The sequence below is a fragment of the Rhineura floridana genome, chromosome 6 (assembly GCF_030035675.1).
Source record: "Rhineura floridana isolate rRhiFlo1 chromosome 6, rRhiFlo1.hap2, whole genome shotgun sequence".
In the NCBI taxonomy this organism is placed as follows: Eukaryota; Metazoa; Chordata; class Lepidosauria; order Squamata; family Rhineuridae; genus Rhineura; species Rhineura floridana.
In genome coordinates this window covers 74,856,734-74,881,978 of record NC_084485.1, presented here as the reverse complement: position 1 = coordinate 74,881,978, position 25,245 = coordinate 74,856,734, and the positions used below count along the sequence as shown (strand labels likewise).

At 42.3% G+C, this 25,245-nt stretch overlaps 1 protein-coding gene across 2 annotated transcripts; it reads right to left on the bottom strand.

Annotated features, from left to right (window-relative positions):
- Window positions 1-10,377: 10,377 nt before the first annotated feature.
- On the bottom strand, window positions 10,378-24,694 carry LOC133387508 (translocator protein-like). 2 transcript variants are annotated; one of them, XM_061632419.1, is made up of 5 exons: window positions 24,418-24,694; window positions 22,922-23,138; window positions 19,533-19,706; window positions 18,522-18,660; window positions 10,378-12,543 (listed from the first exon to the last, which is right to left on the bottom strand). In XM_061632419.1, coding segments are annotated over exons 2-5 (501 nt in total). In that variant the 5' UTR covers window positions 22,924-23,138; window positions 24,418-24,694; the 3' UTR covers window positions 10,378-12,357. The 2 variants fall into 2 exon arrangements, with proteins under 2 accessions (XP_061488403.1, XP_061488404.1); XM_061632420.1 differs by lacking the exon at window positions 22,922-23,138.
- Between the last annotated feature and the right edge of the window lie 551 nt (window positions 24,695-25,245).

The window sequence follows — 25,245 nt, the reverse complement described above, 5'->3', positions numbered from 1 at the left end:
TTTAGACTATAAAGATTTAAAAGTTATGCTATACCTTTTTCTCTGAACAAAATTAATAATTCAAGGCAGCACTTGAAATGTGTGCATGTTGGATTTTTCAAACAGTTAATTTTACACTTTTTGCTTCTTTATATTTTAATCTCTCTCCCCCACTCCTCAATGTGTTTTGTTGAAGATTGCTAAGTTTGTCACAGGGACAGCAGCCCCCAGCATCCTGTACCATATAACTGAAAATAAGTGTATGTTATATTCACACGTCACATCTTTGGGTGTACAACTTTAAACTATAGTGTGAAAAATAGACCTAAGAACAGGAGGAAGCTTTACTCTAGTAGAAAGCACTTCCACTTGCACAAGGCAGGGCATTCAGTTTTCACTGATCTGTCCCTACTAACTGCAACCATTTCTCCTCCGCCCAAGCTGCTACTGAGAGTTGAGGAACTCTCAAGAACAATATTGGATATGCCACAGAGGGGTGCAAAAGATGAAGTATCAGTGAAAATGTGGTGCATGAGAAGAAGTGTTTTCTGCTAGTGCAAATCAGCCAAGGCTACTGTTGGCCATATAACGTACAGCCCCATATACTTAGAGGTTTTTGGTGCTTTAAAGGGCTGAGCTGCTTCTTTAAGAACAATAAAATTCCATTCTGGAATTTTATACCACCACTTCCTCTTCATACCTATATGAGATAGATAACTTTTCTTTCAATGCATTTCTTGGAACTGGCTTTAAAAAGACCAGTTACACACAAGCTCCAGGGTCATTCAACAAGGCTTCTGTTGGATTGGTATCAATTAGCATGTGGTACCACCAGCAGTGATTTCTGTGGCCTTCCTGCCAAACAGACATTGTGCATTTGACACAATGCTTCTACTGGGGTGGGTTTTATTTAAAAATGAGACAGACAACAGTGGTTATAAGGCAATCTATCCATTGGAGTGGTTTAGTTTTATCGTATGCCAAGAGGGTTTTTCAATGGTATGGAATACTTTCCTTAGGAAGTGTATTGTTTTTCTCTCCTCGCTGGTAACTAGGTTTGAATTCCAGCACCCCAGACCAATCACTGTCACCTTTGACATTTTAGGGAGGAATTGTGGGGATGGGAATCCTGAGCTGATGAGTGATAGCTCTTCCCTACCGCTTCTTGTGTCCCTCTGACCCACTTTATTTTTGGAAGCTCTTGACTGCTGGATTAATCAGGGTCCCATCATTCTTGTTGCTTTAACTTTCACCAGAGCCAGCCAAGCTGTACAAATCAATGCTGGGCATTAATCTAATCTTTGGAATGTGGTGCTGGGATTGTGGTTCTCTTTCCCAGCTGCTGCTGAACTCCTTCTAGGGCTCTGTATTCAGACAGACAGACCACCACGGGCTATGTGTGGATCAGAAAGAAAACAGTGATTGTGTAGTGTGTGGAGAACGTAGTAGTGCTATGCTCTGCAAATTCATGTAGCAAAAAAGAGAGGCTTGTTTGGTTTAGTTTATTTCCGTGAGCATGCATCAGTGACAAACTGGAAGAACTGCAAAATACAAGGATGCCTATTCAGGACCTTTATTGTTCAGTGAAGGAACAGTCCAGGTAATGGACATAAAACATGCAAATTATCTTGCCAAGTTCCAACAGGAGTCTAGTCCTTTGAAGTATTTTAAACCAGATTCTTCCTTGTAGAGATTTTGCTTCGTAAACATGAGACAGCACAGAGAATCATAGCATTGGTAGGGAACTTCTCAAAGCTGATCTAGTCCAACCCATTGCCAACACAGGAAATCTGCTACTACAGTATCCCTGAACTTGCCATACAGCCTCCATTTAAAAATTGGGACATTGGATTGTTAACCAACCAACTTACTTTTCAAGAACTTATTCCACAAAGCCAAACTAACAGTTTTATTGAAAAATTGTATTGATCCATAACAATTTCCAAGATAAGCCTTATGTTTTGTATGTTGCAATATTTAGTTACTTTTTCTGACTAAATATTGCTTTACTATACCATACTGTAAGTGTGCTTTCTTTATAAATTTTGGTGATTTTATCTGCTACCTGCTTATATCCTTTTTCTATGTTTTTATGTAACATTTTTATTATAATTTTAAAAAATTAAAATCTCTTCTGAAGCAGGGTTCACCACCTTCCAAGACAGCTTTGTATGGTCAGGTAGTTCTTAATGTTTAGTCTGAATCCTTTTACTTGTAATTCTCGACCTGTTGGTTCAGGTCTTACCCTCAGAAGAATCAGGAAATAAAATTGCTCGACGAAATACTTGAAAATTATTATCCCATAGACTCTTAATTCTTGTCCAGACGAAGCAGACCCAATTTCTTCAACTGTTCCTCGTAGGACTTGATCTCCAGGCCCTTTTGCCATGATTGCCATTCTCTGTTCTGGACACATTCAGTCATTCTGCAGAAAGTAGTCCTGACAGAGTAGGTTCTACAGGTCAGAATGTACTTGGGTAGCTCAGTGTAGTGCAAAAGGTGCCATTTCAATTGATGGCATCTCTTGTCTGAAGCTCTGGAAAGCTGCTGCTAATCACTATGGCTGAGCTAGATGGATCATTGGGCATGACCTTATAAGGCAGCTTCTTACAAAATCCTGAAAAAACCTTAAGAAAGTAGGTGTTCTCAATTTGGCTGTCAAATCTGTTGCTGTTTAGGAATTGGTTTTTGTATGGCTTACGTAAGGAGACAAAAAGGTTGCTACACCGACCCAACAAATAAATTTTCCTGAATATGTAAAGATTTTTTCCAGTGAACTCACATGAAGCCAAATGTTTGGATGTTCTGTCTCCTGTATGTGCAGTAGCATCTCCACAAAGAAGAATCTAGTTTGAAATAATAAGAGTACATGAGCTTCTCTTTGGAGTTGGGAAAAGTATTGTGTTATAAAACTGAATTCTTTCCTTCATTACATCATGAATATTACTTCATTTAAAATTAATAATGGGACTGTCTTTCTGTAATTGTTCTGTGACTCCCATTTTGCATTTCTTTTGTTTTGTTGTGTATGAGTGTTTTACTGTGTACAGGCAGGCCCCGCTTTACGGCGCTTCGCCTTTTGGCGTTCTGCTAATGCGGCGACTTTCAATTAGGGAAAGTCCCCGCTTTAAGGTGCTTGTTCCGCTTTTACTTGTCGCGCGCCATCTTTGCCTCATTTTTGCACGATGCGCACCATTATCAATGGGTTCCACTTTTCAGTGGTTTCCGCTTTTCAGCGGCAGTCCAGAACGGAACCTGCTGTATAAGCGGGGCCCGCCTGTACATTGTTTAATGTGACTTTAGATGCCAAATATCAGTTAATATCTATTAATTGCTCAATAAGAAAATGAAAATCCTACAATGTGTCAGATATAGCAGAAAGATCCAGGCTACTGATATTGTCCACTAATTTCAAAACACAGTTAATAATAATGATCACCTCTACAGTCTAATGGCTCATTAGCTGCAGTTTGTGACTAAATCTCAACTGCACTATCTGCAAATAAGGCTGCTATAAAAATTACTGTCTTGTTAGTGTCACTCAACAGTCAAAACTTGCCCCTAGCTCTGCTGACTAACAGAGTGCTTTAAAACTGCAAGTATTAGTCTTAATATCCTCCAATGGTCTGTTTTTTAAAAGTTGCCTTTTTGCCAATGTGTGTGTTTACTTTCTCTGCTCTTCTTGGTGTACCCCCTAGGATATTTTCTAATTATAAAGGAGCCTACAGGGACAGAGCTTGCAACCCAGGCTCACAATTATTTGGCCAGAAGCAAAGATGAAATAAGACACTGTCTGTATCTGACAGAATCGGGATGTGCTCTTTAGAATGAAAAGGACAGCTTGTTACCAAAACAACACATATCCCTGGATACTGTCTGGCAATGATTCCTCTGCTTTCCTCCCCCCTGCAGATGTAACTACTGAAAGACAAACAAACAATAAACAAACATATTTAGTAGCAACCTAAAGGACAACTGTTCTTTTCCTCTACATGTCAACCACCAGCAGTCCTCTATTCCTGGTTATTTCCAGTGATTTCAGGGGGAGATTAGTGTGATTTATACTTCTGTACAGATTTGCTCTATGCTATGGAGTCATATCCAGCCCTGCAACAATATGGAGAAGCTATCAGGAGAGACAGGCGGGCACTCTTGTCACAGGTTTACTTGGGTTGTCTTAATTAGTAGGCATCCGTTTTTCTGCTGCGCATAAAATCCACACTAATAGGCACCCTTGCTAAGATTCTCAAAAGGCAAACAAAAGTGTTAATTTAGTGGAATCTACCACTGTGGATGTTCTTGGAGAACCCAATGACTAGGTGTTATTTTACAGAGGGGAAAAAAGTATACACAACCTCTTACCCTTCAAAGATCCTAGAAAGCAGTGACATTGTTTGCTTGTGCTAGTCAATGAAAAACAAGAGAGGGAAATACTAATTTAAATAACGGGCATTTATCATGCTTCCCATTTCTGCTTAACCTTAATCCTCTATATCCTAAGGATATGGAATATTGCAAATAAGTAAAACCCCATGGGGGGTTGCATATCTAAGAATTGATTCTTGCATCATATTTTTAAACAATGTATATATAAAACTTTGTGGAACGGGTTTGAGGATGGCTATGACTCCAAGCATACATTTGCTGTTCTAGATCTAGGGGCCATGCTCATCGTCATCCCTAGTTCTACGGAACATTTTTTACCTTGTATCAGGTGAGGAACATTGTAGCTTAATGGCGGAGCATATGCTTTACATTCTAAAGGTTCCATTAGGTTCAGTCCTTAACACCTCCAAGTAGGACCGGGAAAGATCCCTGCTGGAAACCCTGGAGAGCTGCTGCCTGTTAGTATCTATACTGAACTATATGAACCGATGGTTTCACTTGGTATATGTCACCTTCCAATAATGTCCCTATGTTCCTTCATCTGCAAATAATATGAATTAAGGTAGATAGATAACTTTCCTATACAACTACTGATCTTCATAACACACTCTGGCAGCCTTTTTCACTAAACAGGAGGGGGTGTGCAATGCTTTGAATAAATAAATAAAACTATTTATTTTACATAGATGGCCCAGTTGTTAGATTTGGTGTAAGGTAGTTTCCTATATTCTTAAGTAAGAAAACCAACTGAGGAACTGAGGAAGCTTCAAGTAGCATGACCCCCCCGCTACTCACCCCATTAATTTTTGAACAGTGCCAATGGGATTGTTCAGTCTTAAGGGCCTGCATTCTTTGCAACTTCACAGAATTCTTCAAATTTCAACACGTAAGTCATTCACATCAAGACAACATGCAGCTTCATATGCACCTGAGACACTGATTACTAGGTGGATCAGGCACTGAGGAGCACAATGTTGGGGCTGAGATTCTTTGCATGCAGGCCCATAGCCAGAAGAGGGCTATTTTTCTGCCCCCCCCTTTTTTGTTACAAAAAATTAAGTTTATTACAGAAAAAAATCCCCCTTTTTTGGTGTTCCCGCCCCTCCCCGGACATTTAGGCTTGCTGCTGGCCTGTTTACACGTAAAAGATCTCTGGTAGCTAGTAAATTTAGTTGTGGTCTTTGAATAAGATCAACTAAAGCATCCACTTAGAACTCAGTACATTATCTCCCTGGGGGTAGGGGACTGGCAAGAGGTGTGTGTGGGGTGATGTCAACTGAATATAATGATCTGAGATGCATGTCATCAAATGATTTGTGCTCCACAGAAACAGAATATGGTGAGCCTAGCTCTGTTTTTACGCTCTAATTTTTATCTTGTGAGGCCTTTTAGTATCACTACCCCATATATCTATGCATATAACAACAAAAAATGTGTGTCTGTCTGTATACATGTGCATATTGTATGTTATGTATTTTAATTATACTTTATGTATTTTAATTTACTGTAATGCTTTGTGTTTTTATTGTGTATAATTTTATTATGTATGTGTGTGATTTTATTGTAAGCCGCCCTGAGTGCCCTATTGTAGGGTAGAAGGGCAGGATAGAAATATTTTAAATAAAAATAAATAAATAGAATGTTATTCATAAGGTTGTGTATAACATAATGTTTAATACTACAAATAATGTATTACCTATTTCAGTATGCACCTGAATACCAATTGCTGAGGAACAAGAGAAGGAAAGTGCTATTGTACTCAAGTCCTGCCTTTGGGCTTTCCATAAGCAGCTGGTTGGCCACTTTGGAAAGCAGGATGCTGGTCTAGATGGGCGTTTGGTCTGATCCAGCAGGGCTGTTCTTATATTATGTTCATTAACTTGTTTTTAAAATGTCTGTTCTGTTTCACCCCACTATGGGAACTCAAAGCAGCTAACAAAAGAAAATTGTCACGACATTATCAAAAAAGTAACATATCAAAATATTACAATAGTTTAATCAGTAAAAGAGATGACTGGTTCAGTCTCCTAAAAAGGCCTCCTTAGACAGGCATATAGTCATGGGGCTATACAGGTCTCTCTAGAGAGGGCATACTAGAGTGTTAGTGCCACAATAAAACTTATCTGATGTCTGTTGCTGAATTTCAGTCAGTGAGGCAACCTCAAGCAAAACCTCTGATATCAACTGGAGTGTATGGAAGGGCAGGTGCTCAAGCTACACAGGTCTTTTATGTTCCTTGGGACAACCTGACACCTGCACAGCACTTAAAAAGGGCCTTATTTGAATGCTGCTATATCCTCCCCCATTCCATCTTGTGGCCAAATCAGACCCTAGGGCTTCTACATCAGTCAAAAAACTTTCCCCTGCCCCTTCCCCCACTGCTCTGTTGACCATCCCAGCCTTTCCCAACCGGTGTGCCTCCAGATGTTGTTGGACCACAACTCCCATCAGCCTCAGCCATTGGAAATGATGGCTGAGGCTGATGGGAGTTGTGATCCAACAACATCTGGAGGCACACTGATTGGGAAAGGCTGATCTAGCCTGATGAAGAGTTCTGGAGAGCTCAAAAGTCTGCACACTCTTTTGTGATATTTTGTCTGGCCAAATAAAGGTATTGCCCTAATAAGGATTTTGTAATAGCACCAAAATTGCAGGTTTTTTGTGCCTGTCTTGTGTCAGGAAGAGTAATCACTAGATGGTGCTATAGTTCTTTAAATAGTCTTGTGTGACAAGGCAAATGATATGAAATTATAAATTATTTGAATAAAAGTTAATCTTTTATGGGACAGCTTCAATGTAACATTAGCGATCACTTTTAATTTCACCTTCCCAAGTGAAATGTAAATCTGCATATATGTATCACCTTTGTCAAATTGTTATTAGATATGAATAACATCTGTAGTCAGCCGTACCTGGGAATGTCTGCATATCCAAGTATTTCCATGAGAAAATTGTCCTAAAGGACCATACAGGCCTCCATTTTGCTGACAGCAAGGCCTACTGGCATTTCAAGTTTATGGTTCCATTATCTAGCTATCCCTTCCTTTTTTATAATAATTTTTGAAAACACATTCTTCCAAAACTGCTAGTCAGTTTTTGACTCTTTAATGAAACAGCAGGGCTTTTCTCAAAAAGCAACTCCTCTGAGTTTTGTGCTCCCTTTGGCCATCTTGTACCAGCCTATTCCCATGCAATACCCTATAGCTATGACATGCAGAGATTACGAAGTCCAAATGCAAGCCTAATCCTACAGGAAAGTTAGCCTGACCCAGCACCAATAGCAGTTGCATGTTATCCTGACTCATGTGAATGTGGGATGGTCTTGCTGAGTTTTTAGATAGATACCAAGGTAACTCCACTGCTGGATAATCAGGAGCCTGCAGACTTCCTATAATTGACTAGAATAAATTTTTAAAAAGGAAAAAAAGTGCTGCCATACACTTTGATTTGTGGCAACATGCACAGGTAGCATAAACTATCAGGTACTGGGAATAACAGAGGATGCCTGTCTTTGACAGATCCTGCTTGGAAATTTGCCCAGGTCATCTGGGTAACTGCCGTTGAAGAAGAAGTGAATGGTTCATTGGACCAATAGTGGCAATGCTTTTATTCTTATGTAGAGATTGTTGCAATGTGAGTCTCAGTGATGAGATACATGGAAGGTGACACTTTTTCCCTGGACAGATGAGGAAGGTAAGATTCCTTGGACAAATGAAGTTTTATTATTTTGATTTCTAAGTTAAATTGCATACACCTTTGCTTATTATTTGATCCCATTAAAGAATGACTGCAAAGTCCATGATGCTGCACCACTCTCTGACCCATTGCTCTCCCAGTCTTATCCACACCTTTGTTTAAAAAACAAACTTAGACAGATGACCATGAATCACTACTGAAAAGCTAAAGATAACAGGCTGAATCTACCAAGAACAGCTGCTGCACAAGCCCCTTCAAAATGAATGAGGGGTGATAGCACTGTGCAGCTGTATGGTCCAGTAGCTATATTCTTACATAATTAGGACTCCAGAGTTGAGTCCCTCCTAGAAGCTTTCCAGAACACAATTCTAGATTGCATGGAGGATTCACCACCACACTGCAGAGGCAATACTTCTGTGATCGTTTGTAAACAGTATAGGAGAAGGGCTGTAGCTCAGTGGTTGAGCACATACTTTGCATGTAGAAGATCCATGGTTCAGTCCCCAGAATCTCCAGGTAGGGCTGGGAAAGACCCCTGTTTGAAACCCAGGAGAGCCACTGAGTCAATGTCGAGTACACTGATCTAGATGGACCAATGTTCAGACTTGGTATGAGGCAGAGTCCTATGTTCCTATCCCACATTTTGGCCCCTAAAAGGGTTGTCAAGGCAGTTTCTAGTTTAAAAACACACTACGGGTGGCTGGCTGAAGGAGTTGGTGAGACTGCATGCTTGTGTATTGATCTCCAGATGGCCTGAAAACCAGCCAGCCTTCTTGGATTAGAGACTGATTTGGTCTCTTCAGTCAAATGACTGGTGGTCATCCCAACAGACTGTTGCCAACCTTAATTACAGAAATTCTGGTATTTGGCATGTAATTTGATCATGTGCAGAGTTCTTTCCGAAGGGGGAAAATGTATTTCTAAAAATGACCTAGAATACAAAAATACAAAATAAAAGAAACATTATCTAAGAGCAAAGTGTCCTAGACATGTGCTGAGTGCGTTTTCTTTGTGAAGAGAACAATTTCATAGCCACCAAGAAATTATAAAATTAAAATCAGGTGTCCTGTGCCTAGCCTTCAGCTTGAACACCTAGGTTGGCAGTGTCAGAGAAGTTGGACTGCTTGTGATGTGACCTAAGATGACAATCAGTAATTTTATTGAAAAGGAGAATACTGTTCTCTGATATGGGCACGATAGTCTTCAGGGCATCCAGAGATCAATACACAAGCACGTAGCCTCATCAAATGCAGCCTGCAAAATGGCACTAGCCATTTGCTATGGTTCTCTTATTAAAAGTCAGACAACTGTATGAAGCATTGCAGTGCCCAGATGTTTCCATTCATAGTTCAAAAGGATTAGAGAACACAAACTTTTCCCTGTCCTTCCTTCTGTATAAGGAAGAAGTCGCTCCTTCTGTATAAATTTCTAACTAGCTTGCAACCTTAGATATGTGCTACTGAGGTGTGTGCATGTGTGTTTTGTGTTTCTGCGTACACCCTCAAAATCAAATGTTGATGTGTTGGTCCATTAGGAAAAAAAAATCCAAACACTACAGTAGCGCAAAACATTTATTAGGACAAAGCAAAATTCACAAAATCACAAGCAAGCTTTTATGTTCCGCAGAAACACATCTTTGGCCTGGATGTTAAACAAAACAAAACAAGGCAAAGGGGAGACGTAGGAAATGATGTTAAAACCCCAAAGTCTGCAGTGTATATAAGATGGAGTGGAAGAGTGGAGTTGTGCAAACTTGATTAAATTGGTCTCTGCTAGGTACTAAACAGATTTCAGGTTGCATCAAGAACAATTGGGAAAAAGCAGCAAAACATTTATTTTGATAGGGGTTTGTGGCAAAGAGATTTCAGAGGCCTGCTTTGTTTATACAATTCAAGAGTAAAAGTGCAAAACAGTAACATTCAAGAGCACTTTCCCCCCTATACCTCATAACAATCAGAGACAAAGATGCTCCTGAAGAATAATCACGTGGTCTAAAATATTTGAGGATGGGCAGGAATTGAAGCACCCCGCCTTCCCTGAATGGTATCTCTGCTTAAAAGGGGTTGCATGTGTGCATTGGGGTATTGCCATTTTATTGTTTTGTTTTTATAATATGACTAGGGGCTTCACACACCAACCCTACATGTGCATGTGACACACACATAGGGTTACCCCCCTCCCCGGGACTCCCAAACACATATACATACACACTCCAGTCACCCCCAAACACACACACAGGCACTCCCAAACATACTCACACACCAACTCCTAAGCCCCACCCCCACCTCTCTCAGGCAAGTCCCACCCACCCCCAGGCATTCACCACTGCCTTGTTCAGGCAGTTTACTGGCCTCCCACCTGCCCAGGCTGCTGCCACCAGCCCACCTCAACTGCTTACCAGTTGTTGCCACCACTTGCCTGCCCACTGTCCTCCGTACTTGACATCCTTGCTTCCCTCACTCCTTCACCTCACTTCACCTTCACCATGCCTCCATGCATGACAGTGCAACAGCTTACAAAAATATTATATTGTTGTGGGTTTTGGGGTTGAGATGGATAATTTCTATGAGTCCCCTTCCAGCCTCTGATTTGGAATGTTGTGCCTTGGGGTGAGAAACTTGCTCTGCTGGTCAGTTGAGTTTCTTTTGTTAATCTATTAGAGTGGCCAGGTGGGCTAATGGGTCTATCAGGTGCCCATCACTGGTGAATTGGCTAGGGAGATCCTTTTGTCACTGAAACTCTTCAGGAGAGCCTCCCCCCTCCTCCTGGGGCAGAGGAGAAGCTTGTGTTTTGAGTTGTGTCCGAGAGAGGCTGGGAACTGGAGGCAGGCAGAGAGACTGGCTCTCTGCACCATGGCTTTGGGGTGCTTCCTGTAACCCTAATGGAAAAGCTGGGTATTGGACTGCTGATGCCTTGAATCCCTCCATCCTAAGCTCAGGTTGGAATGTGTGTAAATAAATAAAGCATGTTTCATAAAGACACCACAGCCTCCGGTGAACTTCTTCCCAAGGAAACCAAACCCTGGGCGAGTGCAGGGACCCTTGGAATCTCAGCTCACATAGATAGGTGAGATATATTTGTTTTGTTTTTAGCATTGTTGTAAGTCACCTGGAGACCTTTGGGTAACAAGTAAATAATAATAATAACAATAACAATAATAATAATAATCAGAAGAAGAAGAAGAAGCAGAAGAAGAAGATTTTCGGAGGGGTTGGTGGGTTAGTCTCTCACAGCAAAATAAAATATTTTTTATTTGCTCAGTTCTGTCACCAGCGCTAAAACAGTATTCTTTTACTTTAAATGAAGGAAATGAAATATCTGCTTGTGAAATATCTCAACATGGTGCATACATGTGTAAGCATCTATTCATGCAGCACCTGGCTTGTGAAAACAAAGAACAAAAAGCTCCTGTCAGGGGAAAAATAATTCCTGTTCCATTCCAAACTTTACTGAATATCCATGCAACAGAGCACTGCAGCTAGTTCCAACTCCACCAAAAAAATGTACCTGTACTAAAAAAAGGTCAAACATATTATTCATAACGCTCACACTTTACATTTTTATGTGTATACACAAAAAGACTTGCACCTCAGTCCTGTACACACTTCCCTGGGAACTCAGTAGGGCTTACTTCTGAATAGACATATATAGGATTATACTGTGACTTATTTATATGACATTGGAATGAAATCAGCAAAGAACATAGTTCCTTGCCCTAAGGAACTTAAAATTTTTACTGGGGGTGGGGTAGAGAACAAAGAGGGGGAAATGGAGAGGAAAAGTTATAAATATATATAGCTAAAAACAGGAACGCGTGATGCAATCCTTATATATCATGAGTACAACATCTGGACTATTATAATTTCACATGTATGAGTAGATTCTGCTCTTACCAAGCCCAGTGCTATTCCCAAGATTTTACTGAAGTAGTCATCCAAACATAAATCTACAGAGCAAAGCAAAGCTTATCCAAAGTTTTATTGACAGCATAACTATACAACTATTACCTGACGATATCATCTCATCAAGATACCAAGGCTACAATCAATTCAACGGGACTTACTTCTTCAAGTAAACAAGTATAGAATTGTGCTTTGAGTGAGGATGAGAGTTATGGTTTTCAAGCTCAAGATGTATGGAAGTCTTATTTATCCATGCCATTGCAGATTGTAAAAGATCCCCCATCTCTTCACGTGCAAATGATAAATGCCTTTGGGTCAATCAAATTAACTTCCTTTCATAATGCCAGATCTCAAAGGGTTTCATGAGATGGCATCAGTCTTCCCAGTTCCTTTCTTATTCTTTCTTCTTTTCTTTTTCCTTTTCCGGATTGTCTCTCCAGATGCAGTAGATAAGAGAAGACGCTAAGGTCAGCCAGGCAAGGTAAGGCAGCATCAACAGTGTTGCTGTCTTGTTAATAGGGTACCAAGAATACATGGTGCCCAGCACTAACCCATACAGACCCACAATGTCAATCAGGGCCTGGAAAAGAGAAACAAACATCTAAATCAGTGGTTCCCAACCCTTTCCCCCCACAGGCCACTTGAAAATTGTTGAGGGTCTTGGTGGACCACTTAATGTTCTTTCTGCCTGTTGTAGCAATTGTAATTCCACAGAATTCAACTTGTAATAAAATATAAAATAAGAAAGCAATGCAAATACAATTACAAATCAGTGAACATTCAGTGCAATGGGTGTCCCATTTCACTGGACCACCTGAATGAAACTCACGGACCACAGTTTGAAAACCCCTGGTCTAAATGATTTTACACACTGCGTACAATGCAAACTGTAAGATCCCTTCTTATACCATAAGTGTGAAAATGATCCTATGCAAAGCAAAAGGGACAGAGCAGTCCAGAACTGCCCGGTTGGCTTCCACATACCTCTCAAGCTCTTCATGCTAGAGCTTTTTGTTAGTGCAAGCATTGCTCTATTGGCCATTGGCAGAAGTTGCTGGCCACCTTGTTTCCCTGCCTCCCTTGCAAAGTTTTTTTGCACAATGTTCTTCTACACTAATCAGGATAGAAGCTTTTATTTAGCTAGCACCAACAGTGGTATGGCTGCTGACTCCATGCACGGAGTGAATCCAGCTCATAGTGATGGAGTAAGGTTTGCCTTCATGCCAACTCTAGAAGCCTTTCACCACATGTTAGACTTTTGTGCCAGTATACAGCAGAGCACAGGATGGGTCTGGGAGGGCCATATTCCCTCCACCAGAACAGGGTTAGAAAGAGATATTACTCTAACACAAACTTTCCAAGTTGTAATGTGATTTCCATCTGTACTTAATACTAGTGTGCCAGAGACCTTACCACTCTTTCTCTGTTCCCTAGAGGCTAGACTTTAGCCATCTGAACTCTCCAGGTACTCCTTCTCATTGTCCCTGATGCAGCACTATCTAAATGTACTAATCCAACAAGCTCTTATCTTACCCATTTTCCTATTAACACTTTGGTATTTTACAGTTTAATAAGACACACATGAATAATGAGCTCACCCTGAAGCTTTGCCATTTGCTCACTGATTAGGTCAAGGTGTGGTGCTCACAGCTGTTTATCTCAGACACACCATCCTCAACTGAAAAATATGGAGCACCCTGGTCATTAGGTTGCTAACTTCACACCCTTCTCACTGCAGCTAACTACATTAATTTAAATTCCACTAAACGCAGCTGCAAGGGGCTGATATCATTGACAGGAGCCAGCTCTAGACTGGAAACAAGCAATGCAAGCCTTTTGCCTCAGCTTATCAAAAATCTCCTTGATCTTGTAATGAAATGTCTACTATAAACATTCTGGAGTACTTCACTGTTAAAGAACCACATATTCTGTGACCAAAAAACTATACAGTAATACCTCAGTCAACAAAGTACATGTGTTCCTGGATATTACTTCCTGAACAGAAACTTTGGTGCCAGAGGTAGGAATAACATGGAAAGAATAGGGATAGGTTCCCATGTCACAAAAAAGAAGAGCCGTTCAACGTATTTAGCAATCTTTTTATTTAAAACTAACAATACACACTGTGAAATGAAACAACCAGGTCAGGTATGCCTTGCATACAAACCACTTGAACGCTTCTTCCAAAATGCATCTGGGATGCCTGCCTTGCCTTTTTTATCATGTACCATCTTGCTATAGCAATCTAAAACTTTGAGAACAGTTATCTCCGTGCACTCGAGCAGGCAGGCAAGAGGCAGCCACCACCATCACCACCCTGTGCTTGGTCTCTCTGTGCCATCCTTCCCTACACTCAAGCAAATGCATATGCAGTAAATGTTGGCGTGTGCGTGTATAGATCATACAAGGATGGAATCCAAGAGTCGCATAGAACAGGAATAAGCCAGGCCAGGCAAGTTTCTTGTAACAGTCTTTACTAGGCAAAGACATTAGACACAGTTCTCTTCACAGACAGCTTGTCCCCCACTCTGAGCTTTTCCAAGCCTCCCACCTTATCAGGCTTCCCAGCCAGCTGCTGACCTTGGCAAACCTGGCACTCTGTTCTCACAGCTTAACCCTTCTGCTTCAGGTTTCACTCTCTTTGCTAAAAAACCCTGTCTGTGAGTCTCACAGCCTGCTTCACTGACCAACAGCCCCCACCTGAGACTCACAGATTACAAAACTTCATTGTTCATTATTACATTTCTACAAAATTAACTTTTCATTACAATACATATCAGTACATGGTTTGTTTTCTTACAGTTTCTATTTACATTTCCAATTCAGTTCAGGTTTCTTTATTTCTTTATTCACACAGGTTTTACAGAGTCATTTTTGTCCACTTTTATTTGATAATACATTTATATTTCATTCCTCAACACAAAACTTCCACATGAGATCCATTGTTTCTTTATCTATTGGTCCTTCTTTTCTCCATTCTACTGGATATTTATCTGTTTCATTATTCTGTTGTGTAACATTAAGTGTGAATCTCTGAGGTGGTTGACCTTTCGTTTTTCTTTCTGATCTTCTAACATTATCTATTTCCATTTCTTCCTCACTTTCAATTTTACTTGGACCTGCACCTGTTCCTGCACTGGTACTTGGCACTTCTGTATCTTGCATTGCCATGTCTTCACCTCTCAGCCTTTTTACAGTACGTTTGCCACCGTGTATTAGATCAGTCAATGCAGTTCTTAATGGAATTTGCTGCCCAAAAGGAACATCTGCTGCTTCCTGCTTGCTTGCACTATCAAGTATAACTGTTTGACTGTCTCTCCAAGGTTTATCTATCACCTTTATGCTTCTGCTTAACACTACTTGTTGTTTCTCAGGCAACCAAACTCTATAATATGAATTCTGAAATCCCAAAATGCGTCCTGCCTGAGCTCTTGAGCCTAATTTACCATGCCTTTTCTGTTTTGCAACATGTACCCAGCATTTTGCCCCAAAACGCTCTATGTGTTTCACCCTAGGCTTTCTTCCAGTCAGTTTCTCATAGGGAGACATGCCTATTGTTCTGTGCATGAGACGGTTCTGAATATAAACAGTGTACAGAATACATTCACCCCAATAAGTGTTATTCATATCTGCATCTGCTAGCATGGCTCTCATTGAATCCTGCAATGACCAGTTCCTCCTCTCTGCAGTTCCGTTGGAGGATGGGCTGAAGGGAGCAGTGAGACTCTGTATTATTCCCTTCTTTTCCAAATATGTTTTAAATGAATTACTGGTAAATTCCCCACCTTGATCTGATTTGATATTTTTGATAACAACCCCATATTGTGTCTCTGTCCTCTGTATAAATGCCTTCAATTTCTCTTCTGCTTCACTTTTCTTTTTCAATAAGAACACATGTGTAAATCTGGAGAAGTCATCCACAATCCCTAAATAAAACCTTGCTCCACCTTTTGAGCACTGGAAAGGTCCAGCCAAATCCACATGTATGAGCTGATAGGGTTCAGTGGTCGTGCTTTCACAGCTCTTATTTACCGGAGTCACAGTAATTTTTGTTTTATAGCATACCTCACACTCATCCACATGCTCACAATGTGTTAATTTCAAATCTTGACTATGCTTTGGGGTGTTTTGTACCTTTTCGAAATGTGCATGTGCTAATTTTCTGTGCCATTCATGTAAACAATTATCATGTTTATCTTTATTAACTCCTATCCAAGCACACGTGGGTTTATCTAGATTGCACTCAACCATAAACATTTGGTTCTGTAATTTCCCTTGCATGCATATTTCACCATCCTTTCTCACAAAACATCTATCCCCTTCAAATGTAACTTTACAACCTATTTGAGCCAATTTTCTTACTGATAGAATGTTATATTTTAAACCAGAAACCAATAACACATCTGTTAATATAGTTCCCAAATTACTCAACCTGAGCGTGCCTTTTGCAATCGCGTCCTGAGTCGATCCGTCAGCCAGATAAATCTTCTCCTGCACTGGCTGTGAAGTGTAAAATAAACTAGAGTCTGTGATTAGGCAATTAGACGCTCCACTGTCGAGAAGCCACTTAGAGTTAATGAGTTTATTGTCCTCCTTAGTAACAAAGTTCACGCTTGTTCTCTGACTTCCAAAGTCCCTGTTATTTCTCTTCTTTAAACAATGTCTCTGTATATGTCCACGGGACCCACAAAAATAACATATTTTATTCTCTTGCCTGCTTCTTTGATATTGTTGTTGTTGTACAGCCACAGTCTCTTTTAACTCTGTTTTCTTATTCTCTTGTCTTCTATTCCACTCTTGTTGAAGTTTCTGTTCTACAAAGTCCAAATTCAGATGTCCGTCGGGTAAAGTTTCCAGACTAGATACCAGGACATCCCATTTTTGATCAAATGAAGATAACAGTATATAGACCATCTGAATGTCACTATGATGCACTCCTCTATCTTGCAGCTCAGCATTTAATCTACAGAATTCAGCCAGATGCTCTGTCATAGTCACTTCATCTGTAAAACGCATCTGATAAAGTTTCCGTGCTAAACACAGCCTGCTCCCCGCAGTTTGCTGCACATGAGCGGCTCTTAGCTTCTCCCACATCTGATTAGCTGTCGGCTCATTACTCACCAGCAACAGTTGAGAATCAGACAGCCCCAGAGTAATAAAAGCCTTCGCTTTCTCGTCTTTCTTCAACCACGCTGCTGAAGGAGCTGCCGGAGGGGGTTTTTCTACGACATCATTCAAATCTTCTTTAATCAGAACTGCTCTCATTCTCCATTTCCAGCTGGAGTAGTTTACAGCATTCAGTCTCTCCATCGGCGTCCCAGATAACAGGTTTACAGCCATGTTGCCCACTCTTACTTGCCTCTTACTTGCACTTTGTTTCTCTCTGCACCAACGTCACGTCAACTGCTCTCGAACCCGCTACCTTGTATGATAAGCTGGGCCCATAACCCCTGTTGGCATGTGCGTGTATAGATCATACAAGGATGGAATCCAAGAGTCGCATAGAACAGAAATAAGCCAGGCCAGGCAAGTTTCTTGTAAGAGTCTTTACTAGGCAAAGACATTAGACACAGTTCTCTTCACAGACAGCTTTTCCCCCACTCTGAGCTTTTCCAAGCCTCCCACCTTATCAGGCTTCCCAGCCAGCTGCTGACCTTGGCAAACCTGGCACTCTGTTCTCACAGCTTAACCCTTCTGCTTCAGGTTTCACTCTCTTTGCTAAAAAACCCTGTCTGTGAGTCTCACAGCCTGCTTCACTGACCAACAGTAAACAGTGCTTCCAGGGCACCCGAAGCACTGATTACTGCGGAGGCACCTGTGCCACCTGGCAAGGAGCACCATTCCAGCCACATGTGAGAGAGATACCTGCAGCAGCTGCAATCCAGTAGACAAGGAGCCACATTCTGACTATGTCAGAGTGTGCACCCACCCACCCCACACAAAAAAGACTTTATTTAAAAGCTTTTTTCATGCAGGATTTGTTAACTGAGGTATTACTGTAGTGTCATCACCGAATATATTAAGCAAATTTCAATGAATGTATCTGCCTGCTTTATTCTATGGCAGACTGTGTGACTTAATAATCAATCCCTCTTCCCAAGGAAATCTGGGAACTGTAGCTCTCTGGGGGAAATAGGGGTCTCCTAACAACTCTCAGTAACAAATTACAACTCCTAGGATTCTTTGGGGGAAACCATGACTGTTCAAAGTGGTATGATACTGCTGTAAATGTACAGTGCAAATGGGACCCTTGTCTCACAGGTCCTAGTCCAACCTTCTAAGCACTATATCACATTGGCTCAACAACTGAAAGATTCGCTTTGGATCTTCCTAGTTTTGAACTTTATAGCAAAAACTGCCAGGATGTTCTGAGGTCCAGAAAAAGTATGTGTATTTAAATAAGCAAACATTAATGTTAGATTTTTTTGTAAAGAGTTTGCATATTCCACTGAACAATTGCAGCCCAGCAATGTCCTAGTCAGCCTGACTAGAGGCTCCAAATAAGTCAGTGAAATACAGTCAATGTAATGGTACTATGAACTAGAGGGGGGGCATTACCAGCTTTAGCTTGTGCGCGCCGAAGAATATAGGAGTCCATGCCCAGTTCAGTGCCAGCTGAGCTCCATAGAGGCCCAATGGGACAACTGCTCTACTGTTGAAGCCATCAAGGTCCTTCCACACCAAATATGAAGCATAGCTGCAGGAAAGGAAACCAGTCAGCACTTTGCTTTTGAATGCCACATGTTCGGCCTTGGTTCAACAGGTTTAATACTCTTTGAGCTAAGGGTAAGCTTTACTCCAGTGAAATACCTCTCAGAAGACAGCTTATGCACCTTTGAAGCCTTTTCTGCAGAAACCTCAAAGATAGACATAACAAGCAAATCTAAGGGTTTAGCAACATTAGCACTTTGGTTTATAAATATCATTAGGATTTGCACTGTACCCTAGAGGTAGTTTAATGTTGCATCAGATTTGGTAATCATTGACAATCTAGCAGTAGTGCTGAGATCCCAAAGAACCCGCATTAAAGGAATCGTGCAAATGGTGCTGAGATATTCAGAGCAATTCTGTATATGTCTACTCAGAAGTAAACCCCATTGAGTTCAATGGGATTTACTCCCGAGAAAGTGTGTTTAGGAGTGCAGCCTATTGGACAGAGGTAGTTGGCTACAACATCCTTATCAAATGGAGCATCGTCTTACTACTAGAATAGCAATTCCCAACATGAAATGTAAGATGGGAGAAGGAAATGAGGAGCCATTGTGTTAAGATTAATTACATCAGGTTGCATCCAACTAAAACCCACTGAAATTAATGTACCTGAGTTAGTTGTATCCATTAAATGCAATGGATCCACTCCAAGTATAACTAACACTGGATACAATCCATCATGTGAGGGAAGCAGCCAAGTAATTACTACAGTGGCTACCATGGGAGCACTAGAGGCAAATGTAATTTCTCTCCATCTGACCCCATTATGTTTTCTTGAACATAACGTTCCACTGAGTTCAATTGGCCTTGCTTCCTGGAAAGTGTGTGAAAAGGAAGGAGCTGTCCAGAAAGCCTTACCCCATGCTTGTATACAGTGTAGTCCAAGCAACTGGGAACAATTTATTGGGTGGGCACCATGACGGTTTCTTCAGATCTTCAAACCATATGGGCACTTCCTTCCGGGTGAAGAACCAGCCAAGGAATCCACCAAGGTGTGGCAAGGCTGTAAAGCCAAAAGCATGGGCCCACATCCTGAATCAGACAGTTCAAGCAAATTTTAATCACTCCTAGGCCTTTGAAACTGAAAATCAGTAATTGCACAGTTATTTTCACATTGGCAGGTATGTACTCTCACTTATGATACCCTGTGATTCATTCTGAAAGTTAAAGCAATCATTAAAGATCAAATAGTTATTCTCTGAACTGCCAGCAACTGTTTGTCTCCAGATGAGTGTTTTTTTTAACTTTTCTCTTTTGTCAGTTCAATTGGGGACAGATGCAGACACTCCTTTTTCAGCATTTTTTCCCTCAGAGGATACTTTTCTTGCCATTTTAAAATTAGCATAAATCATTTTTATAATATTAAGAACTCCACTTTTGTTAATACCATGGCAATCTAATTTAGCACCTTCTATCTCTCTTTCCCAGGCTGTTGCTGCTGCTGCTGCTGCTGCTCTTAAAACTTCAGAAAACTACTCCATGATTCTTATTTGAAGCTCCATGTTCAGATGCAACTGCAGCATCCTTAACAAATGGCTGCTCAGTCTCTGCTTAAACATGTTGAGATAACAAGGCAATTCTTATGTTTTATTTTTCCATTTGGATAAACCTTACCTATATAATTACACTTCACAAGTGTGTGCGTTACATGGCAGATTGGTGGCTCCAGTTTTTAAAGTACTGCACCAATACTCCACCAGTGAGCAAACAGAGATTATGATCAGAAAACTGAGATCCAGTAACATCCAAACATTAACATTTTCCCCACCCCAAAGTATGCCCCGTTCATTTCAAGTAGTCCTAAAAAGATTATAAACAAAGACTGTACAGTCCCCATGAGAGCCAGGTGTTTAACTAGGGCTGGCGGGGGGACAGGTTTTTTGACAACCAACATCAGAGTGTGCTGTTTGATTTTATAGGAGATCAGAAACGTTTATTTCACACACCCTGCAGCCTGAACACTTTTTTTTAAAGAGAGGGGGAATAAACAAGATTCTTTTTGATCACTCCATTTAATCCCGATAGGAAATCCCACTAGGCAAAATGTTTTTCTTGACTGAAGTATTTCCTGGTTTTGATTTTGTTAAGAATTTTACTACCAGCTCCACAGACAAATGGAATCTTGATTCCCACTCCAATGTTCTAATACATATTAATATTCCTAGTCTCTGTTGCTCTTTGATAATGAGCCTCACAATATTACGCCTACCCATGCAATGGTTTTGAAAGCAGCAGATGTGTATCCAATGTATATTTGTTCCTGCAGTCTTCATGCAGTGGCAACTCCATCCTGCACCAGTCTCCTGTTTGTTCTTGTCTATATGATCGGCAGCAAAACGTGCAAGACTAGTGCAGATCATGCAGCTTCCACAACAAGACACATAATAATATGAGAGTACTACTAATAATAATAATACTAAAAAAAAGAAGAAGATCAGAACACAGAAAGCTGCCTTATAGCAGGCTGGACTATTTGTTCATCTAGACCAGTGTTGCCTACTCTGAGAGCAGAAGCTCCCCAAGGTCTTAAACAAGGTACGTCCTCACTTGCCACTTGATCCATTTTACTCAGGGATGGGGAACTAGATGTTGTTGGACTCCCGTCAGCCCCGTTCAGCAACATCGGCAGGGCCACAAATTTTCCAACCCTGATTTAACTGGAGATGCCAGAGACTGAATCCAGAATGCAAAGTATGTGCTTTGGCAGTGAGTCCCTTCCCATGCAAAAAGACAATCATGGGCTTATTTCCTATTTCCCACACCTCCAGTTTAGTGAACCATTGAAAACACGGGTAAAGTCATCATGCATACATGCCCAGAGCTCTCATCATAGGGTTCCTTCTTGAAACGCCACTATTACATGTTGGATCTTTTGCCAGAAACTAGGGACCCACCGAGAAATTAAAGCCTATTAAAGCCTTTAGGCATCACAAGGCCTCTCTTTTCTCTTTCCAGAGTGATGTGCAAACGATTTCAGGGAGGGAGGGATGTGTTCAGAATACATCTAAGAAAGAAACAGGTTATCAATTACTGGAGACTGCCTGCAATAGTCCTTTGTACAGCCTCCAGATATTTCCCACTCTCAGTAAGGCAGAGATGAGGGAACCTGTGACCACCCAGATGTTGCTGGGCTTCAACCCCATCATCACCCCTGATCAATAACTATGTCCAACAACATCTGGAGGGACACAGGTTCCTCATTCCTGCAACAAGGCTCCTTTTAACAGCTGTACAGCAGGCAGGCATTTAACTAGTGAAATGTCTTACCTCCGTGCTAGGAAAAGCTGCACCTGTTGACTCTCTGCCCACCACACAGCTATTAGGAGGAGGCACAGAAGTCCTGCTCAAAATAAGAAAAGCAGGAGGAGGGGACCCTGCGGAACTAAGGTTCTAACTTTCCTGCAGCTCCTATTGGTTGGTGAAGACAATGAGGAACAGCCAAGAAAGCACAAGCCTGCAAAAAAGGGGAGCCACAGCTAGTTGCTGCATGCTCAAAACAACTCCCTTATTTACCGTCACTAAAATAAACAGATGATGTTGAGTATAGGCAACCAGGTTTGCCTGCACAGTAGTGAGGGTCACTTTCCATTTCTAGATTAAAAAAACAACAGCTTTCAAGAAAAGCAACAGAGTCCCACTGTAGCGTGTGACGTTGGTTGTTATGTCATGTATGCTTTCACGGACTAGAGGAGTCGTCCAGGAAAGCTTTCCTGCCCTGTGGTGGCTGGTGTCCATTTGAACTGGTGGGGCGGAAGGCAGGGAGCCCATCAGTAGGTGGAGCTGAAGCCAATGCCAGGCAAAGCCAACTAATCCTAGTCTTGACCCGCTCCTCCTCCACTCTGCTGAGTTCTACAAGGGTAATGCTGAGACTAAGGAGGAGGACACTGACAGGCAGCACCACTTCCTGGACTGGTTGTAAGAAATTAGGCAGGCAGGTGGGGGCTGCCTGACGGCAGACTGAACTTGGTGGGGCGAGCCTCCACTGTTCCTGCCATAATCCCTTTCTATCCTCTGTACTTTTCCTGGGGAAGGGTCATAGCTCAGTGGTAGAGCATCTATCTGCCTTGCAATGCAGAAGGTCCCAGGTTCAATCCCCGGCATCTCCAGGAAGGGCCGGGAAAGACCTCTGCCTGAAACCCTGGAGTGCTGCTGCCAGTCCGTGTACACAATACTGAGCTTAGCTAGATGAACCAATGGTCTGCCTCAGTGCAGGGCAGCTGCCTATGTTCCCAATCCACGGGCGTTACATTAGTCATGCTTCAGGGTGACCCAAAAGGACTCTGTTCCAACATTTCTAGAGAGGCAGCAGGATGGCTTGGTTCGACTGGTTTCCTTGGTACGGCACAGCCAAACAGTAGGGCAGTGGCAAATTCAGAAGTCACAGTCAAGTCCCTTCCTCCATTTTTGCTGCTGGGTTGAGAATGAGATCCTTGTTAGTGCCTTCTCCCACAGCAGCAGATGTCCCTATGAGCCAATAAGCATGGAAAGGGAGAGTGTTAGCTAATGAGAATAGTCCTTTCAGTGGCTGACTCACCTCCTTTTACTCTAATTGGCGCCCATCAGCAGGAAGCATGTTAGAAGACTCTTCTCAGCGGCTAACAGATGGTTGATGCCCGACCTGCCCTAGATGGGGTTACACTCCCCCTAAAGGAGCAGGTCCGTAGTTTGGGGGTCTTATTAGATCCGCTCCTGTCACTGGAGGCTCAAGTAGCCTCGGTGGCACGGAATGCGTTCTACCAGCTTCGGCTGGTAGCCCAACTACGACCCTATCTGGATAGGGAGAACCTTGCCACAGTTATCCATGCTCTGGTAACCTCTAGATTGGACTACTGTAATGCACTCTACGTAGGGTTACCTCTGAAGACGGTTCGGAAACTTCAGCTGGTGCAGAATGCTGCGGCCAGAGTTCTTACTGGGACAAAAAAATTTGATCATATAACACCTGTCCTGGCCCAGCTGCACTGGCTACCAATATGTTTCCGGGCCAGATTCAAAGTGTTGGTTCTTACTTATAAAGCCCTTAACGGCATCGGACCGCAATACCTGGCGGAACGCCTCTCCCGCTATGTACCTACCCGGTCGCTGCGCTCGACGTCGAAGGCCCTTCTCCGTGTCCCAACGCATAGGGAGGCACGGAGAATGATAACTAGAGCTAGGGCCTTCTCAGTGGTGGCCCCCGAACTATGGAACGCCCTCCCTGATGAGATACGCCTGGCGCCTTCTTTGCTATCTTTTCGGCGCCAGGTAAAGACCTATCTCTTCGCCCAGGCATTTTAAAAATTTTAAAATTTGAATTTAAAATTGAAAATTTTTAATTATGTTTTATTGTGTTTTTGTATTTTAACCTGTTTTATTATGCTGTGCACCGCCCTGGGAGCTTATTGCTATAGGGCGGTCTAAAAATGTAATAAAATAAATAAATAAATAAATAAATAACACACTGCCCTTTCATGCTGATTGGCTCGTAGAATGTTGGACGCTTAGAGACCCTGCTGGACCCTGCTCTAAAAAAAGTAAGGGGTCTATGAGACCCCAGACGACTACACCCCTGCAGCCAAGCGTTACCCGATAGGCTCCACCCCGCAGAAAGAAACACCCCCTTCTCCATACACTCCTTTTGCTTTTTTAGAGGCGTTCAATTGTCCGAGCGGCAGGAGCGTTCAGCTTGGCAAGAAACGCTGCAGCCCCGGCAATCGTTACGCTGCTCGCCGCCGCCCCACCCGCTGCCTCTGGTTTCCCTTACCTTCTTCTGGCGGCACTTTCCCGTCTTTTGACAGGGCAAACGCCACGCGCGAGCCAGCAGGGGATTCTCTCTCTTTCTTTCTCTCCGCTTCCTTCCTTCCTTTGCACAGCGCAGAGAAATTAGCCAGGCGGGGTGGTGTCGTTATGCCAAACCAGCGGGAGAAAAAGCGAGCGAGGGGCGTCGCGTTCGTGCGGCTCGGATTACACAACCGGGGCTGCTGCCGCGTCCCAGGACGAGAAGGGAGGCGCGCGCTCGCGCTCTCTTGTCCTCTCCGGCGTCGCCTCCTTCGTGTAACAGGCTGCAGAGGGCGGGGTAGGTGGCCCCTCTCAGAGGCCAGGCCCAGAACCGGTCAACCTGGGCTGATGGTTTGCCGAGCCAGGAGCAGTAAGCAGGCGGATGTCTGAAGAACTGGTGTAGAGTAGTGCCTGTAAGAGATTCAGACCTGAACGAAGAAGTCTCTAGTTTAAAAATCTTGCTTCTGCCATCATAAACTCATGAGGGGACCTTAGGCAACCCATAGTCCCACCCATCCTCATAACAGGGTGCTAATAGTACTCTCTTATCTTGTAGAGTTGTTGGTCAACAACAAAGGATGTTCTTCAGGAGGGGATGTGATGATGAACCAGCCTTTACCTCAAGGACCGGGAACCTCCAGACCGCTCTGAATGGTTCTCAGGCTTTTCCCTAGGCTACATACTCTCCTGAGCCGCACCCCTCATCAGCCCTATTTTACATCCTCCTGGAGTATTTTTGCCTGGGTTGGAATGTGTCCTTGAACTCTGGTAATGCTTCTTGCTTGTCTGGATGGAGGATAGCAAGGGATGTGTG

Coding starts and splice junctions, on each gene's coding strand:
- LOC133387508 (XM_061632419.1), bottom strand. Junction 18,661..19,532: donor ACACTGTATACAAGCATGGG/GTAAGGCTTTCT, acceptor CCTTTCCTGCAG/CTATGCTTCATATTTGGTGT. Junction 12,544..18,521: donor GCGCGCACAAGCTAAAGCTG/GTAATGCCCCCC, acceptor TCTCTTTTCCAG/GCCCTGATTGACATTGTGGG.